General features: G+C 45.0%; 1 protein-coding gene across 6 annotated transcripts in view; it reads left to right on the top strand.

The window, feature by feature from the left end:
- Positions 1-18999, top strand: part of LOC310661974 (corticotropin-releasing factor receptor 1) — a 64923-nt gene that overhangs the window by 29503 nt on the left and 16421 nt on the right. For 2 of the 6 annotated variants that reach the window (XM_083408733.1, XM_083408735.1), the window contains 2 exons: positions 11512-11631; positions 17343-17428. In XM_083408733.1, coding sequence (XP_083264859.1) covers positions 11512-11631; positions 17343-17428 — 206 coding nt within the window. The other 4 variants (XM_083408738.1, XM_083408736.1, XM_083408734.1 and 1 more) reach the window with 4 other exon arrangements.

The raw sequence follows: 18999 nt of genomic DNA, 5'->3' as shown, positions 1-18999 counted from the left end.
CACTGTTGGATCAAATTTTAGCATCAAAAAGGAGGTGTGCATGAGGGTAGCTAGGGCTCTCCACCCTCCGATATCTTGCTTCCCTACAATCCATCTTCTATCAGAACCCTGGCACCTCCTTCCGAAAGCCCAAGAAGCTTCTGTCTGGCTAAGAGATGGAGGTGTGATGCCCACATGCATGATGCCAGGACGTCAAGATGTCATGCGCCCCCTCCCCAATCTCCCTCGCAAGCTGGCGCTTCTGGCCCTACGGAAAAGTTCAGCGCACGCCACTGCTGCCAACCTCTCTACCTAATTTATATCTTGGCTTTCCGCTGAAGAATCTTAGGGTGGAATGCACAGTTCCACAGCAACTGGAGGTCTCAGAGCTGTGAATTTATTTCCCGCACATTTTCAGCCAGGCAGACTCAAGAGGAATGCCTCTTAGCGTGCACAGAAAATCTTCCCAGTAGCAGAAAACCATCTAGACTGAGGATGCTCACAGTCAAAGGATGCAGCTTCCCAGAAAGCTCCAGAGCTTCTAAACTAGAGTCATCTGTCCAGTAAAGATGTGACGAAATGCTTCCCTCCCCTCTTTGGCTGGGAAAGGAACCTGGCTTGTTGTTTCTCATTTGTTTTCCACCCTAAAGGACCTCTTTCCTTTTGCTTTGGTAGCTGCCGCGTGCCCTTGGGTGCCAGGCGTGATGGATGGCCGCTGCTTTCCCCTGCCATTTGTCATGCCCAAACCTGTAGTGCCAGTGGCTTCTTGGGCTCCTCGTCCATTAATATCCCAGAGAGTGTCTGGGTGATGCACTGTTTGCTTGCCGCTTGCTACACGCCTGCCAAGATTGATACAGCAAAGAAAGCGGCAAGCAGATGGGAAGATGCACAAGCGAGCCAACCCATAATCAAACTGTCCGTCACATGGCAGAGTGGTGGTGCTGGTGGGAACTATTAGCAAGATGTTCAGCCCTGGGGGTCCTAAGTTAAATCAGTGGTGCTGTTACGTAATTTTAGACTCTGGACTTAATGGTGACACCGGTTTTTCCAGTCTTAAATTATTTCACAGGAGCACCCCCCCCCCCATTAGATGATTGTGTGTTTTATTCCACTAACTTCATAATCAGGTATGCCAACCCTGCTGTGTTTAGGGGCCTTCCTGCTCATTCTGCTGAGTCCCAGTCCTGCTCTGGTGGCACCACTGAGTTAAATTGATCGTGGAAGTGCTCCATAACATCAATGGAGGGAAAATAAAGGAGTGCAGCTCTTGAAATTTTTTTTAGAACAGGAGTGATAGCATTATCTTCCAGAGGGCCAGGGCAAGTGGTTTGATGAGGGAATAATTTGACCATGAAGCTTTCCACTTTTACTATTATTTATGACAGATTAGCATAGAGAATGAGGGAAACAGCCAAGCAGAGGCTAGGCACTTCTTTCCTTTCCTTTGATGGAATCCCTACTTCAGGCACAGAGTTTTAATGATAACCCTTCTTTACAAAACTGTTTGCGTGTCTAATTAAAAGCTAAATGTCGCATTTCAGCTGCCTTAAAATCACTGTGTTTTACAAGGTGAATCTGTGCTGTCAGAAGCAAGCACCACTGAGTACGTTGCAGCGTACTCCCAGAAAACTATACAATTACATCCAACAATTTTCCCAGGGTATGTACATTTCATTGTTTGTTTGTTTTGTAACAGAAGAAAATCCTTAATAAAAACGAATTAAAAACAAAGCAAAACTATACTCCCAGGAAGCTATATAATTACCTTCATGCTGATCCTAATGAACTGGGTATTGTGCTATGTATTGCTGCTCATGCGTCTGTTTGTAATTATTATTATTTTCTTATATATTAATTTATGTACCACTAATATGCCAGATTGGCTTCTAAGGTGTTTGCAACTATGAAATCAATACATAACTAAAATACCCAATAACAAGTCCATTGGGGCACTAAAACATCCTTAATTTAAATATATGGTAAAGCAAAACATTATAATTAAAACGGCTTTTTTAAAAGTTAAAAAATAATTTTTGCTGTTCATTTATATACCATATTTATTAATCTGTATACCCATAATGATATATAGGATCAACACAGCAGTCTATATTGAGTGGAAGAATGCATCTGCCTGCATTTTTTAATTCTCTTTATGGCATGGCTGTGGGTTCCAGGGGGAAAGGGGGTATGGGGCCTGTAATATTATTTCTAGGTTGCTTACTATAAAAACATCTCTAAGTGGTGTAGAGCAAACCGAAGCATATCATAACAACACTGAAAACATGCCATGAAATACAAAAATAAAATATAGCCTCTTAAAATACAAAAGGGCAGTCTCCACCTTTAACAATCCAGGAAAGCCTGAGCAAAAAGCATATCTTCAAGAGACTTTGAAGCAGGGAGGGCGCGATCTGACTTCCGTCACGGTGTTCCGTTGCGTCATAAGCGGTTTAGTCATGCTGGCCACATGACCCGGAAAGCTGTCTGTGGACAAACGCCGGCTCCCTCAGCCTGAAAGCGAGATGAGCGTCGCAACCCCATAGTCCCCTTTGACTGGATTTAACTGTCCAGGGGTCCTTTACCTTAAATAAATAAATAAATAAATATTTAATTCTCAGACTTTTAATGAATAACTCTATCTGTTAATTGATCCCATTTGCAAACTGTGATTGATATTAATCAGTACGCCTTTGGAGAGGGCCCAGAAGGGGACAGTCTTAAGTGTGAGGTGACTTGGTATTTTATAAGCAAAAGCTAGGACCCACTATGGGGGGTGGGAGTGGGGGCATGCAATGAAATGTTGCAGTGTGGAATGCTCCTGTTCAAGGGTCCATCCTATCATGTCCTGTTCCAGGATACTCCATTACATTCCTCCTGCCTGCTGTTTTTCCATCCCCCTCCCTTGCTGCCAGCACTCTGTGGCCAGTGAAGCATACTTACTTCCCTGGGCTGGGCTGTTTTTATCCCCACACGCAAACACTTTCGGAAGGATTCTAAATAATTTTTTGTACTTCTGCAAATCTTGGGGTTCTTCCAAGCCCACTGGCTGCCAGCCTCTTTCTTGTGCATGGATAGTGCCATTCTGACTACATAAGGATCCGCACTCAGAGAACTGCATTTCTTTGATATTATTTCCTCTTTCATTGCGCTTGGGAAATTTTGAATATGGAGTCATTCTCCTGTGGTCTTAAATTGCCAAACAGTGTGACTGACAGGCAAGGATGCAAGAAACTCTTCAATTTCAGTTCCCCATGTTTTTCATCATTCCACTCTTAAATTCGGTTCTCCACATCTCTGCAGTATGTTATGATTTGTTTATTTTTAAACAATCCTCCTGAAAACTTGTCTGTATTTTACTGCGTGTTTCTTCCAATATGCAGCCTTTTTAATGCGACTTTGACGTTTTTTCACAAAGTTTCACCTAATACAATGCGCTTTGCATGTAATTTTCACTCCCATGTGCATCTTTCCCCCTAATATTATTCATGTTGTACTTTCTGTTTGGCTGGAGAACTGCCTTGCAAAATTTGGAGAAATGGAAATTTCAAAGGATAGATGGGTTTTAATTCTCATATTCATGCAAATAAGGTAAAAAGGTAAAGGGATCCCTGACCATTAGGTGCAGTCGTGAGCGACTCTGGGGTTGTGGCGCTCATCTCGCTTTATTGGCCAAGGGAACCGGCGTACAGCTTCCGGGTCATGTGGCAAGCATGACTAAGCCGCTTCTGGCGAACCCTAACCGTTTACCTTCCTGCCGGAGTGGTACCTATTTATCTACTTGCACTTTGACGTGCTTTCGAAGTGCTAGGTTGGCAGGAGCAGGGCCTGAGCAACAGGAGCGCACCCCGTCGCGGGGATTCGAACCGCCGACCTTCTGATCGGCAAGTCCTAGGCTCTGTGGTTTAACCCATAGCGCCACCCGCGTCCCTGCAAATAAGGTAGTTTCTCATTAAAATCAAACAACAGTTCTCTCGTCCAGCCCTACCAACAAGCTACATGGGTGTGCCGCTGGAAATCAATTAAACTGCTGAGGCTGCAAACAATGTCACGCTTAGCTGAGAGCAAGCCCCAGCAAACTCAGTGGGGCTTGATTCGGAGTAAACATGCATAGGCTTGCTCTGCAAAAGCTGTTGTGGTTCCCAAGGATCCAGTGGTGCAATTAGTTAATTTTTATCACTCTGGACTTTGTGGACTTAATTTTTGTGGCGACGGGGTGTGTGTGTGTGTCTTTAGATGGTAAATGTGCATTGTTTCACTTATTTCAAAATACAGTGGTACCTTGGGTCTCAAAATGCCTTGGTACTCAAACAACTTGGATCCCAAACACTGCAAACCCAGAAGTAAGTGTTCCAGTTTGCGAACTTTTTCCAGAAGCTGAATGTGCTCCATTTTGAGTGTCACGCTTCTGATTTGAATGACACACTTTCATTTTGAGTGCCACACTTCCGTTTTGAGTATTATGCTGAGGTCTGTCTATTTTTGCTATTTATTTTGTGTTTTTGTGGCTCTTTTCGTTTTTGTGACTGTGTGGAACCCAGTTCAGCTACTGATGCATTGTGTGACTGCAATACATTGTTTATTGCTTTCATTTTATGGATCTATGTTCTTGTTAGATAGTAAAATTCATGTTAAATTGCTGTATTAGGGGTTGTTTTTAAAAGTCTGGAACGGATTAATCCATTTTGCATTACTTTCTGTGGGAAAGTGCACCTTGCTTTTGGAATGCTTTGGTTTTAGAATGGACTTCCGGAACGGATTAAGTTTGAGGACCAGGGTACCACTGTATGCTAAGCCAACTCTACTGTCCAGCTGCCCTAAAGTTCTGCCCTAATGGCACGACTACTAAGTTTCACTGTGCTTTAATGGGGCTTATCCCCAAATAAAGTTGCCAAAGTTTGCAGCCTAAGTTATACTTGAGACAGGTAGTGCTTGCCTGGACACACAGAGAATTCTTTGTCTACCACAGAAGGTGGTGGTATGGATATATAAATGAAATTAGAGTTCGGAAACACTTTTTACAAAGAAAAGTGCTAGAGAAATGGCTATGAATAAGTTTTTTAAAAATACATCAGGGCCCAGAGCTGTGGTTAATGGTTATTTTTATTCCTTATCGTCTAGCTTTCTTCCAGCAGGATCAGAATCCAATTTTGACAGAGGCAGGCACTCAAAAGCTTTCAAAAGGCACAGGTTCTTTCCCTCCCTGCCACAATGGCCAGTAACGAAATAAACGCAGCAGGGACTTAACTTAAAAACCACAGAGCCGGTTCCAAGTAAAATATAAATGATACACCCATACAATCTGCTTAATGGAACTCTAAGTACAACGAAGTTAAAATGATTTCATGCAAGCTTTATTTCATCCTTTAGCCACAAAGCATTTTACCTCTGTCCTTTTTTTCCTTTTATGGTGTGAAATACAGAAAAGTCGTGGGCATCTGTGACGAGCTGGGCAGGATGTGTATGACAGGCCACGAGAAACATGACATTACTCATGTTTGTTTGTTTCTTAAGTGTGCTTCAGCATGTCACATTTGCTTGGAAGGAAAAGCACACCTATCTGGAGCATGCTCCTTGTCTCTGAACCTGTGCCAACTGCCCACCCAAAATTGCACACACACTCCTCCCAGCAGCCATTTGTCATTGAAGGTGATGATTGCAGTAAAAGTTCAAGGCTAAGAGTTGTTACCCAAATGGGGTTCTGCCCCATGATTTCTAGGCCCATGAGAGTCTTTTTCCTTTCGTCCCACCTGTTTCCCTAGGAAAACCTGCGGTTTACTGCAGAATCGGAACATATGTCAACTCTGAGTCACGATTCGCAGCTTGGAAGTTTAGACAGCCAATCAGATTGGGAGTGGGAGTGGCCCAGGCTTTCAGAAATGTATATAAGGAGTTGCTTTGCACCTGTTGTCCAGTTCTGTTAGTTCAATAAAGGTTTTTGCTGTTATCACTGTGTCTTGTCTTGTGGGAACCCACCTACACTTAGTCTAGGTAAAAGCCAAAGCTACATGTTTCTGCTGCTCCCTTTCATTTACATCTTGTAATTGCTATGGATTTCTCTCATGCAAGGTGTGGAGGGATGTCCTCTGCTCTTGGGCACAGGGAAGCCTGTCAGATGACAAGGACAATCAAAGTTGATTAAGTGGGCAATTAGTTGCGGAAGGAAGCCCTGTAACGAATCTGTCTCCAGCCACCAAGACGGCATATTGCTTGCAACATGCTCTTTTAAGTAGGAGCAGCTGGTGGAAAGAGAACTTTTCCCCTAGTGCTGACTTGGTTAAAGCAGGCATCAGTAGCTTCCTGCACCCTCAGGTTGGTGTAGAAGCAGGATTCTTTTAGAGTGTTGCATATATGATTCTTGAGAGTGTTGCAAGTGCTTCAGAAAGACCCAGGTATTGAATGCTAAGTGTGTGTCCTGGCCACTGAGCCTCGGAAGCTACGTAGCTACATAGAAATTTTCCAAGGAAGCAGTTTTGTAGCATGATAATTAAGAAGCAAGCCTGCTATCACACGATAATTATTCTCTTCCAAACAAAGGTGTTTTGGACTGGAAACCAGTTAATTTTGAAAGTTTCCTAAAATTGAAGAGCACGGCAGCAGAACAGCTGAAGTATGCATGGGATCTGAAATGAATAATGATTAGATTTTCAACATCCAATAATCCAGCTGTGTATTTGAATATATTCTGGGAGTTGCGTTGCTGTGTTACGAAAAGTGGCTTTCCATATTTATTGTGTGTGTGTGTGTGTGTGTGTGTGTGTGTGGCTTGCTGCCTAACGAAGGACTATGTGCATTGGGCTGCTCCAAATATCTTGAGTGTGCCTCACATCTACCTATTATGGTGAGAACTGAAGCTAGTTTTTTTACTTAGGTTGTGCACAAAGAGATTGGAATCCCAGCAGCAGCTGATCTGGCTGGTGCAAAGCATATTAGGCTGCGGGTTGTCATGGGCTATAGAATCATAGAGTTGTAGAGTTGGAAGGGATCCCAAGAGTCATCTATTCCACCCCCTTCCAATTCAGGTTATGTTTATCTATAGGCAGAGTGGCCGTAGCTCAGAAGCAGAGCTCATGTTGCACGTAGAAATTCTAAATCTCAGCCCCTGGCATTTCCCACTTAAAAATGGATCTCAAGAGGCAAGACTGGGAGCACCCACTCCCTGATTTAAAAAAGTAGGCAGTACTGAGACAGCTGAACTCATCTGGTATGAAACGGTTTCAAGTAGTCACTGTACTTGCATGCTTGCACCCGTCTCTCTTTAATATCTGCTCAAGTGGTGTGTTACATCCATACAGTCATCCATACAGGGATCTGTGCATTCTGACTCGGGTGAATGGAGTGGTAAATCCAATGCCAAAAGAAAAAGATCACCTTCTGCCAGTTGGCTCCTTATGCATACGCCATTTCGACGGTTAGAAGAAGGAAGGCTCAGAAATAGCTGTGCCAGCCTTCTGTTACCAATTTTGGGCACAGATAATGAATCAAGAACATGAATGGAAACTGGATAAACCGCTTCTGAATTTGATCCTGCCTACGTACAGGCTGTACTTGAACAACACACAGTCGCATATCTCTTATAAGTGAATCCATCAAATCATTATCAAACTCTATCCTCTTTTTGCCCCTGTTGCAGTGACCTAGCTGGTCTTCCAAAGAAATACATCATGGGTTTTCCAAGGCTCTGTAATATTATGAAGAGGTCATCTGGGAGGTACCAAAAGGTTAATTTCAACACTTTGATTGAATATCAAATTCCATACAGGACAGCTTGACTAATTAGTCTTATCCACAGAACTGCAAAAAAGAAAAAGGTAGAAGCAAGGATGTCTCTGTTTAGGTCAAGACCATCTAGTGGTGCGTAAGTTATACCTTGAGGATAAAGCACAGGGTTAATAGGCAAGTATGGTCTTTTCACCCTATGCAGAGATTTTTCTTATGAATATAATGCAATAGTCATTAGTTGGCTATTCTCCAAATATTTCTCAACATCGTTTCCTTTGCTTAAGAGCAGGGTTGCATTGCTGGGGGAGAAGATGAATAGTGTACCCCTGTGCTGTTTCCCCCATTTAAATCTGTCCCTAAAGCTGCTATTTCCATAAAGGAGGAAGGGGAAAGGCAAGATGTATTGAGGCGTATCCCAAAAAATAATCATCAGAATATGTGAGCTGTGAAGATAGGACACACATAGAAGCCAATGAACAGAAACTCTGGCCAGCCTCCTGCTTGAGCCCAGTGTTCCATCCATACAGGGATCTGTGCGAAAGAGCCATTGCTCAGTGGTGCAAAGGAGAGGGTTGTGGGAAGAATCTTAGGTCCTGTCGATCAGTGGGTCCAGGGAACCGCCAGCAGGCAATAAGGCAACAATGTTGGGCAGAAGGTGAAAGTCAGGTGTGTAGGATGGCAGGAAGAAGAAGAAGAAGAAGAAGAAGAAGAAGAAGAAGAAGAGTAGTTTGGATTTGATATCCCGCCTTTCACTCCCTTTGAGGAGTCTCAAAGCGGCTAACATTCTCCTTTCCCTTCCTCCCCCACAACAAACACTCTGTGAGGTGAGTGGGGCTGAGAGACTTCAAAGAAGTGTGACTGGCCCAAGGTCACCCAGCAGCTGCATGTGGAGGAGCGGAGACGCGAACCCGGTTCCCCAGATTACGAGACTACCGCTCTTAACCACTACACCACACTGGAAGGGCATCAGGACCTTGGACAGAATACAGTGAAGGCAAGAGCCAGGAAACAGATTATTTACGCCAGTGCTCCAAAATGGGTCACGAGCTTTCTGAGGCCAACATGTGCATAGGGTGCAGGGAAGGCTCTCCCAATTTGTTTAAGTATACACCAATATCTAGAATTACATAGCTTCTGCTAAGAGATGAAAAATTACGATGAACCAAACCAAAATTGTCGTATGACAACTTTGTGTGATGAAATTGCATGCAACAGTTTCTAAATATTTCTGTTTTTGGTCCCCCCCCCCCCGAGCCAGGGGCTATCCTACACCACATATATTGTGTGGCTACCACTGTTCTGAAGGCACACAGGGTGGTCTTGGTCCCCCCCTCTTTAGAGATCAGCACAGCTGGGTTGCATTCTGGTTTTGAAGAGTGTGCTCCAAATATATTCACTACTGTCCCTTTGGGAGCAGTGTGGTGAGGTCTGAAAAGATGCTATAAATATGTGGGGATATCAGCAGGGAGACATTCCGGGGAGGGGGGGCTGATGGAGAAAGCATGGCCCCTGGAGGGTTAATTCTCATCTGTGGATATCTTGGCAGAAGGAAGCTCTGAAGACACTTTTTTTTCTGTGCTGGTCCAGGGAGATGGTCTTAGGGTTCTTGGTACCTTAGTACTACTCCAATGCACGGACTCCTGAGTCCAGGTCATTTTGAGTTATGCATGGCTCAGTCTCTGTAGGGTCCAGGGTGAACATTAAGTGGCCCAGGCCCACCCAAGTCAGCATCAAATCATGTTCAATATGCAATCTTGTTGATGCAGCTTAAGGAAATAATATCAAGTTGCTGAACTCTGTACTTCAAATCCTGTTTTCTAAACTCAACAGCATCACACACAAACACACAATTTGAATTAGTGGGATTTATATCGTGTATCTTTGCAAACAATCTAGGTGTTAGAACACTTCCCCAAATTAATTTCATCTCAGAGGTCCTCACCTCCCTCTCCTTGCTGCCATCAGGCACAGGGTTTTAGGGAACTATTCTTCCGATTCCTTATCTCTAGTATTATGTTTCTTATGAGGATAAGAAAAACCATGGCAGCAAAACAAAACAAATGTGGTGGTCCAAATAGAGATAATTATAGAGAGTTTTGAATCTCTCCACTTTCAGAGCAGGTGAATGGCTCCATGTGGGATGAGGTTCAGAGATGCAATGTTCTTGGCGATGGATTTTATAATTTTATTTAATTTTAAATTTTTTGCTGCTTTGGAGAACTGCCTGTTCTAGGGCACACCAGAGGAGAGGCTGCTGTTTTCAGCATGGTCTTAAGTAATTTGAAGGAGCTAATTCCAGAAGCATTCAGAAATGACTCACTTAATAACAGAGACCACGGGCTAATTAGGTTCAGCATTCCAGAGGGAGGGAAGGAACCATGAAATGACATTTATTAAACAGTAGGACCCGGGTGCTTTCTGCAAATGTGACAAGCTGCATGCTGCCACCCAACCCCTTCCGATGTCAAACCAAACAAGGGGGAAAACATGCAAGGCACAGAAGTTGTGTGGGAAAGCCAATGGAATTCATAGAATCCTGGAAGAGACCAAAGGCCATGTAGGCCACATTAAACTACCCTCCTCCCTGCTCCAGGTTGCGCCAGCCAGGCTGTGCTGTTCCGCAAGCAGAGAGCAACTGCCCTTCAGAAATGGTGCTGGCAGCAGAGCAAATTGCTCCCAAGATGATTCAAGCAAGGGAGTCAAATCACACACCAGTCAAGTGGCAAACAAACCAAGATTGCCAGTCAATGGATGGAACTTTTCTTCCTAACCCCCAATATGGCAGTCGTCCTGAGCAAGAACAAAATGAAACCTCATCCGCTGAGGGTTGCTTCAAATCCTTCAAACCTTTCTCTGCAGGAGACACTTTCATCTAGGAATTACAAACCCTCCAAGCGTGCGTATTTTCCAGGGACAGTACTTGTTAAGTTGTGGGCGAACAGATCAGACGACACAGCGATTCTTCCAAAGCAGCTCTTTATTTGTAAGCTGGAACAGAACTGAACTGAGGAGCTCAGTCAGCCTGCTTACATAGAGCTCCACTAGAATGCAACAGTAACCATTTTCTGTAACTAGCCAATCACTGAACATCACTTTCGATCCTTCATTTGCATACAAACTATCCAATCACTGAACGTCACTTTCGATCCTTCATTTGCATAACTATCTACAGTATACCCCTGCTGGCCCAGGGTGAGAACTTCAGTACATAACAGTACTGGGTTTACAGAAGCCAGCCCGGTTTCAGTTTTGATCCCGGAATATCCCGCTTTTCCTTAGAACATCCCTATTTTCATCAGAGCAATGTTGCTCAGTAGGGTCAGCATACGTCCAGACGGAAATCGCTGAAATGTCCGGGGAAATCGGGCAATGAAAGCTCAACAACTTTGCCAAAAAAAGCTTGACAACTTTTCTGTCTGGATTTCCAGTCTTTGAAATATGGCAACCCTAGTATGTGACCCCTGAGCCAAGGAGATAAGTAAGTGTACAACCTTTAGAAGACATCTGAAGGCAGCCCTGTATAGGGGTTTTTAATGTTTAATGTTTAATTATTTTTTATATATGTTGGAAGCTGCCCAGAGTATGGAACGGGACGTCCCTATTTTCACTGGAGAAATGTCAGAGGGTATGTGGTGGTGGTTGTTTCAAATTCTTCTCATTAGATAAATTCTGCATCCATGCAATTGTCTCAGCTACGCTTCTTTGGCAGTACAATTCTAGCCTACTGGGCCTCTGGATGGGCTTGTAAAAATAAATAAATTATGATGTCATTGTGATTATTTTGCTAATTCCTCTTTGCTTTCTTCCCTGTAGGTCCCCAGTGCTATGCCTTGGTGGATCTGATAGGGACATGTTGGCCTCGCAGTGCAGCAGGGCAGATGGTGGCCCGCCCCTGTCCCGAGTATTTCTTCGGAGTGCGATACAACACTTCAAGTAAGCCGGAAGAGGGTGGGGCTGCAGGCGGGCACCTCGAGATAGACAGATCAGCCTGTTTTCATTCGTGGGCTGGAGATTCGACATGTTGCCTTCAGTTCCTTTAAGCAAAAGTTTGCAAAAAATACTCAGTGGGTTCACATTTTTCCTGCAATTTCTAGACACAGATCCAAGAGGTTTTTCCATTTGTCCCACCACTTTCCCCGGGAAAATCTGTAGTTTACTGTTGAATCAGAACAAATGTCAATCAGGTTTACTGCAGATTGATGTTTGTTCCGATTCAGCAGTAACAGAGGGTTTTCCCGGGGAAAGAGGTGGGACAAAAGAAAAACCTCATGGACCTGCGCCTACAAATGATGCGACAAAGGGGTGTGTGGATGAGGCCAATGTTGTCTCTTAACAGAGATGAAGAAAGGGAAGAACCCCAGTGATGATAGTGTCAGAAGCTCAAATTTTGCAGTTAAATGGGGTGATGGTTATGAATCAGAACGACATGTTACCCTTCCAGGATAAGATGCTAATGTCTCTGATGCCCATGGTCTTGGGAGATTTTATCTACCAGTGCTAAAAAGGATATTTTGTCATCTTGGCTATTCCTCCTGGAGGTTTTTTTGTGTTTTTTTGTTGTTGTTGTTTTTTAGTGAGGAGACTTTTTGTGAGGTTGACCAAGTCGAGATTTGCAGAGTTTTGTCCTGGGGGCAATTTTCAAGGCTAGGAAAGTGCCTGCATTTGTTCCACATTACAGTACATTTATCTAAGTAGATAAATAGGTACTGCTCCGGCGGGAAGGTAAACGGCGTTTCCATGCGCTGCTCTGGTTCGCCAGAAGCGCCTTAGTGTCATGCTGGCCACATGACCCGGACGCTGTACGCCGGCTCCCTCGGCCAATAAAGCGAGATGAGCGCCGCAACCCCAGAGTCGGTCGCGACTGGACCTAATGGTCAGGGGTCCCCTTTACCTTTTACAGTACTGACATGAATGCTACGTACACATTAGTGGCTTAAAACACAGAGAAAATGCAGGGATGTCTTCACCCAACGTGCATTACGTGATTTGTTTTCCCACGCTTGCAAACACGCCCTACACAAATCCTATTCAATAAAGCTGCTATCGGCACATGCACAATGGCTGCCTCAAATTGTACACACCTCATCATAACTGCAAAATGAACGCAGCAGATGTTTTCGAATCGGATAGAATCTAGCTTGAGGGAAAGCACATCAAACAGCAGTATTTCTCAAGGAACTACATGATAGATGTGGGTTGTGACTAACATCATGTGCATGCCCCTTCAAATACTAGCAGTGAGAGTGCACAGGAGCCAGAGTAAACCAGAATATGTACACAACCAAAGTCCTCCTTTTTGTTAGCGCCAAACACATAGCCTTGCAGCCGTTTCTAAAAAGAAAGAACCAGACCTTGTGGGGAGTGGGAATGGCCAGGAACAGAGAAATGGGGGTGAGGAGTGTCATGCCTAACTCCAAAGCAACTCTAGGGGAATGTAACCGCTTCAGTTGCACTGTGTGCAGAGCTTCTGGGGCGCTGCAACAGGTACTGCAACTATGATATCCAATAGAAGGCAAGAGGTGGGGGCGATGGATTTTGGCACACTGCACAGGGCGCCACTGAAATTTGAGGTGCCAAGGTCCACCACTGCTTAACCCTTTCCACACCTACTCCCCCACTGCTCCTGCCGCTCACTGTGGCAGCAGGGTTCAAAATGCATGTTTGAATTGGGGGTACCCCTGGTGTGTGTGGGGGTGTGTGTCTTGGGCAGGGAAACAGCAAGTACAGAAAGGAGCTCCCTTCTTCCACTCCTCTTGCCCCGTACTTCTGTGTTCTAAATTTCCACCTTAAAAATAAAAAAGAGGTCACTGCACTAGTATTAACATGTAACATGCAAATTGAATCACGGGGATCTTCTATACTGCCTCCTCAGTGCTTGGATTATGCTGACCTCTTTGCAGACTTTTCTGCTTGATTTCCAGCTTGTCAGGAAGAGCCATGGTCCTGTCGCAACGCTGAACATCATGCTGGGGAAGAAAGCAGGCCATCTTCCTGCTCTCTTTGGATGGTGTCCTATTTTTCCAGTCCAGTTCTTTTGCACTTTGTTGTGCTAAGCACCGCTAGGAATTGGGGGGGGGGGGCAGGGAGCAGGAATAAAAACTGGGAGGGGCAAGGGGCCTTGGCAAGCCTCATGTTGTCCACTGCCACCATCTTGGCCACCAGCATCACATACCCTCCAACATGTTGCGTCCCCAAACCGGGGCATGCGTCTTCCTGTCTGTGCTCCCTTTGCGAGTCACGTGACCCGTGTGAGATCGCAGCCCCCCCCCCCAAGCGCTTTTTCGGTGCGAGATCTCAACACGAAATCATGCGATATCACGGCACCCAAAATGGCCGCCATGCTCGGGGGGTGGGGGGAGAAATGGGATGTCCCTATTTTTCCAGGGCACTTGTGAAGTATGGGATCAGGGGTTCAAGTTGGTTTGGGCCTAGTGGCAGGAATACTGCCTGCCACACAATACCTTTGAGTCCAAGCCAAGCCCTTTGCCAACACTGTAGGAGCTAAATGGCAGAGACGGCAGGATGCCTCACCATCCTGCTTATTTGAAGTCTATCCACATTTCACTTGGCTTGCTCTGCCGAAGCAGCTATGGCTTATCACCCTTCCAATCTGACCTGACAGCTTTGATTTGAAATGAGTGGGAATAGCCTCATAGTTTCTGAGGGGATGAACGGCCAGCAATGAAGCTGTCATGTGAGCAAAAACGATCCTGTCACACAGTTTCAACAAAGGTTTAGCTTTCCGCTTTCCCTCCTTTCTCCTGTCAAGAGGGGAAAGCAATGCATGTGCCCCCCCCCATCTCGTTCTCCAGGGGCTAAAGCTTATTAAGACCTTCACTTGCCACAGCCATTCCCATCTTTGCTAAGGTTATCTGCAAGACTCCTGAGGAAAATAAAATGGGCCAAGAAGCTCTGAGGAATTCACCAAAGCTGGGAGAAAAGCTCAACCCCAAGAGGCTTAACTAGGGCTAAGTGAAACCAGCCCCTGCCAGGAGCACAGGCCCAGCACAGATACAAGAATCACCTCGGAAATCTGTCTCAGGTTGTCTCTCTAAGATTCCCTGTCTAAGATTGTGAGTTTAGACAAGAGCTGAAAGCTGAGGGTAGGAGAAATGGCAAGGTGGTGTGAAGATAGACTGCTGGAGACTATGGAGGGTATGATATACTGTATATAGGACATGCGAGTGTTGTGGCAAGATCAAATGCAGAAGAAACGTCCTGTCCTTCTTGCACCGCAATATAAAGGTGTGCAGTTCCTTCACCCTTCCTCCTCGCCTTGCCCTCACTTGGGACACTTTGAGTACTTAGGTCGTGTAAATTGCAGTAATTTCTAATGTGGCTATTGCAGCAAAGTGGTTTTCCCAGGGGGAGGGGCGCCAATACAGTTCCTTGCCACCCCTTTGCAGCCAGCACAAGTTCATCCCAAAGTATGAACGCAAGGTCAAGGGTGAAGCCAGCAGGCGCAAATTCAATTTTCTCCACCTTATCCACGGTTATGTCACAGGCCAATTGTGTAAGAACTTTGCCCGATTTAAAAACACCCTCTGATTATGTGTAATCCAATTCCGCTGCTGCTCAGACCACCTTTGTCCTAAAGAATACTAGATTGGGCCAAATTACATGTTCTGTATCAACTGTGTTTTTCAAATTGCGTTCTGAAGGGAGCGGGAGGCGCTTTCAGCAGACAATGACTGCAGAAGCATCAAAGACTGACTTGGCTGCGAAAACTCATCAAACATCAGAGGCTGGGCTTTCACATTATCTCAAGAACAATACTTTTCACTGAGTGCACTGCAGCTGAGTGGCTCGAGTTATGAGACACTCAGAGATACATGTGTGTGTAAGCCATAAGTCTTCAGCCTGAATTTGTAACATCTTGTTTTATTGTTTGGGGGGTGGGGAATGATTAAGAAGGAGCTTAATTTGCAAATGGGTCAGTGAGATAATCACAAACACGTCATTGTCAGCAATTTTATTTCCTTATTGGGTTTTCCCAATAAGGGTAGATCAGGATTATAGAGCACAGGGATACGGGCTGGAATTTTGAGGCCAACATTGTTGTGTGGACAGTACCAATTTTTTTAAAAAATCATAGACTTGTAGAGTCATCTATTTTGAGGCCAACATTGTTGTGTGGACAGTACCAATTTTTTTAAAAAATCATAGACTTGTAGAGTCATCTAGCCCATCCACTTGCAATGCAGAAACCACAGCTAAAGAAATAGAATCAAACCTGCATGCATGTGAAGCACTGACCCTGCCATAAATACCCACCTGGAAACATTTAAATACCACAGTTTGACACTTAGAGCATGTCATTCGAAAGCTTAACTTCTGTAACAAGGTGGGGAATCTGTGGCTCTCCAGATGTTGTTGGACCCCAACTCTACAAGTAGCCAGCAAGCCCAGGGATGATGGGAGTTGTAATCTGATAACATCTGGAAGGCCAAAGGTTCCCCACCCTTGTTCTATAGACTAACAAGATAATCCTCAGCAATGAGGAACCTGTAGCCCTGAACTACATCTCCCAGCATCCTTCACCAATGGCATCACTGGTTGGAGCTGATGAGAGATGGAGTCCAGCGACTCTGTAGAGCAGAAGACTCTTAATCTCAGGGTTGTGGGTCCAAGCCCCACGTTGGGCAAAAGATTGCTGAATTGCAGGAAATTGGACCAGATGACCCTCATGGTCCTTTTCAACTCTATGATTCTATGATTCTATGACTATGTTCCCCACCACATGCTACGCATGTTTGAAAGGTAAAGGGACCCCTGATCATTAGGTCCAGTCGTGGCCGACTCTGGGGTTGCGGCGCTCATCTCGTTTTATTGGCTGAGGGAGCCAGCGTACAGCTTCCAGGTCATGTGGCCAGCATGACTAAGCCGCTTCTGGCGAACCGGAACAGCGCACGGAAATGCTGTTTACCTTCCCGCCAGAGCGGTACCTATTTTATCTACTTGCACTTTGACGTGCTTTTGAACTGCTAGGTTGGCAGAAGCTGGGACCGAGCAATGGGAGCTCACCCCATCACGGGGATTCGAACCGCCGACCTTCTGATCGGCAAGTCCTGGGCTCTGTGGTTTAACCCACAGCGCCACCCATGTCCCCGTGCTACGCATGTTTATTCAGAGGCAAATCCCACATTGTTCAGTAGGGCTTCCTTAGAACTTCAGGCTGGTTCAAATAAGAAAGCCAGGGATTGTTTTGCTTGTTCTGTCAGCATATCTTGTTCTAGCCCTCTTATTGGATAGAGAGAGGCAACTGAGGCCTCAGGCAACTGATTCCGAGTGTCATGAAATGGCAGCAAATTATTAGTTGTTTGATTTATTATCATTGTACTTTGATAGTCAGGGACGGGGAGAGATTCCTGTGGGACTGTATGCCTCAGGTACGAAAATAACTTGGCTAACCTTGAGTACTTAAGGTTAGACATGCTGATGATTAAGCAGTATACAAAGGCCTTAAATATTATAATAATACCTAATTAAGGGGGTTGGGCAGAGGCGCCATTTGCTGTTGACCTCAGGCAGCCAAATGTCCTGGAGGGCTGGCCACCACTGCGACTTCAACGAGTCTCTCACATAGCTTGTGTCACACTCCCAGGACCTCTCTCAATCTCTTTGTCTGCATTTTTCTTTTCCAGACAATGTGTACAGAGAATGCTTTGCAAACGGGAGCTGGGCAATCCGTGTGAATTACTCCCAGTGTCAGGAGATCCTCACCGAGGAGGTATGAACTGCCATACATTTCAAGTAGGGCTATATTTCATTATAAAGCGGCCATACCGTGCCTCACTACCACCTGAGTAACACAGTCCCTGGGATTCTCTATATAAAGGGCCAGATTAACTTTCACAACTTCCCTCAAAGAAATTGCCCTACTCAAATATTAGTCCTACTCGGACTCATTGAAATCAAGGAGCATGGCTAACTTGGGTCCATTAATTTCAGTGGCTCTACTCTGAGCAGGGTTACCATTGGATGCAATCCTCTGAGAGTATAACTTTACCTGTGTTCTTATCTTGTGAAGTGCCCTGAGCTCTTAGAATGAAGGGCAGTATATAAACGGAATAAATAAATAAAATTCACCCTGGCTTTTGCTTCCAGGGATCCACCTCCTTTTTTTGTTGTTCTTGTTTAATCTTCACACCAGTGTTTCCCAAACTTGGGTCTCCAACTGCTTTCGGACTACAGTTCCCATCATCCTTAGCTAGCAAGACCAGTGGTCAGGGATGGTGGGAATTGTAGTCCAAAAACAGCTGGAAACCCAAGTTTGGGAAACACTGCTCTAGACTGTTCCATTTTTGTTCGGAACTGTTTTATTTGTCTTCATAATTGTATGACTATATTGTTGTAACCTGCCATGGGACCTCATGATGAAGAGCAAGTAAGAGATCTTATAAATAGAATAAAGTTGAAGCAGAGATTACACCTGCTGGCTTTGTTTTAGCTCTAAAGCTGAATGACCCAAAAGTTGAGGTACTGATTCTGGTTTTATTGATGCCTTTTAATCCCCATGGATATATCAAGTGAGTATGCAAAGGAGACTTTCCCAATGAACTAAGCTCTACAGATCAGATCTGTCGTCTTCTCTCTCTGTTGCTCTTAATAGTACCCAGAATGTACCACTTTGCCACGCCTCATAGTGGGGTCATCTCAGGCTTGTGGTCACCTTCTCAACCTTCTGATCTGGGTCCCTACTCTTAAGCCTGGCCCATGGATTCTGCCATGGGGCAGAGTGTCACTGCAGCTGCGTAGCAACAGCCAGTGGCTGGTGCATATATTTCCTGACTATGCAGCTTGTGTGCGCGCATGTGTGTTTAGTGGAGGGGCACGAGAAGGAGGTGTGCAAGGAGTTTTCATGGTGTAGCCATTATCTGGAAAATCCCAGAAGGCTGTCACTTAATTAGAATTTAGAAAAGGTTCCTGGAAACATGATATATCCGCAGCGGCAATTACATTTGACTGTCCCTGGGGGCTTGGGTTGAAGTCGCAGGAGAGGGTGGCTGGATAATTAAATTAGCCAACTGTCTTGCTGTGAAGCTTGCATCCATTCTGTGAATTAGCAATTAATGTTGGGGGGGGGGTGGAGAGAAAAATAGCTGTGCCCCCCCTTTGTGAGAGGACAGTAGCATCTTAAACATCAGAAGGCTGCAAGTTGTTTTTCTCCACATGGTACTCTGTTCCACATCTCTGAGGATCCCTCCTTCTACAACAGGATGGTCCAAGGCACATCCCAGGGGCCACATGTGGCCCTTGAGGCCTGTTTTGGTGGCCCTCAGCAACATTTGACACCCCTGC

The sequence above is a fragment of the Podarcis tiliguerta genome (genome assembly GCF_965153285.1).
Source record: "Podarcis tiliguerta genome assembly, chromosome: 13".
Lineage (NCBI taxonomy): Eukaryota > Metazoa > Chordata > Lepidosauria > Squamata > Lacertidae > Podarcis > Podarcis tiliguerta.
The sequence above is the reverse complement of the archived record's forward strand: the minus strand, read 5'-3'. Positions and strand labels throughout refer to the sequence as shown.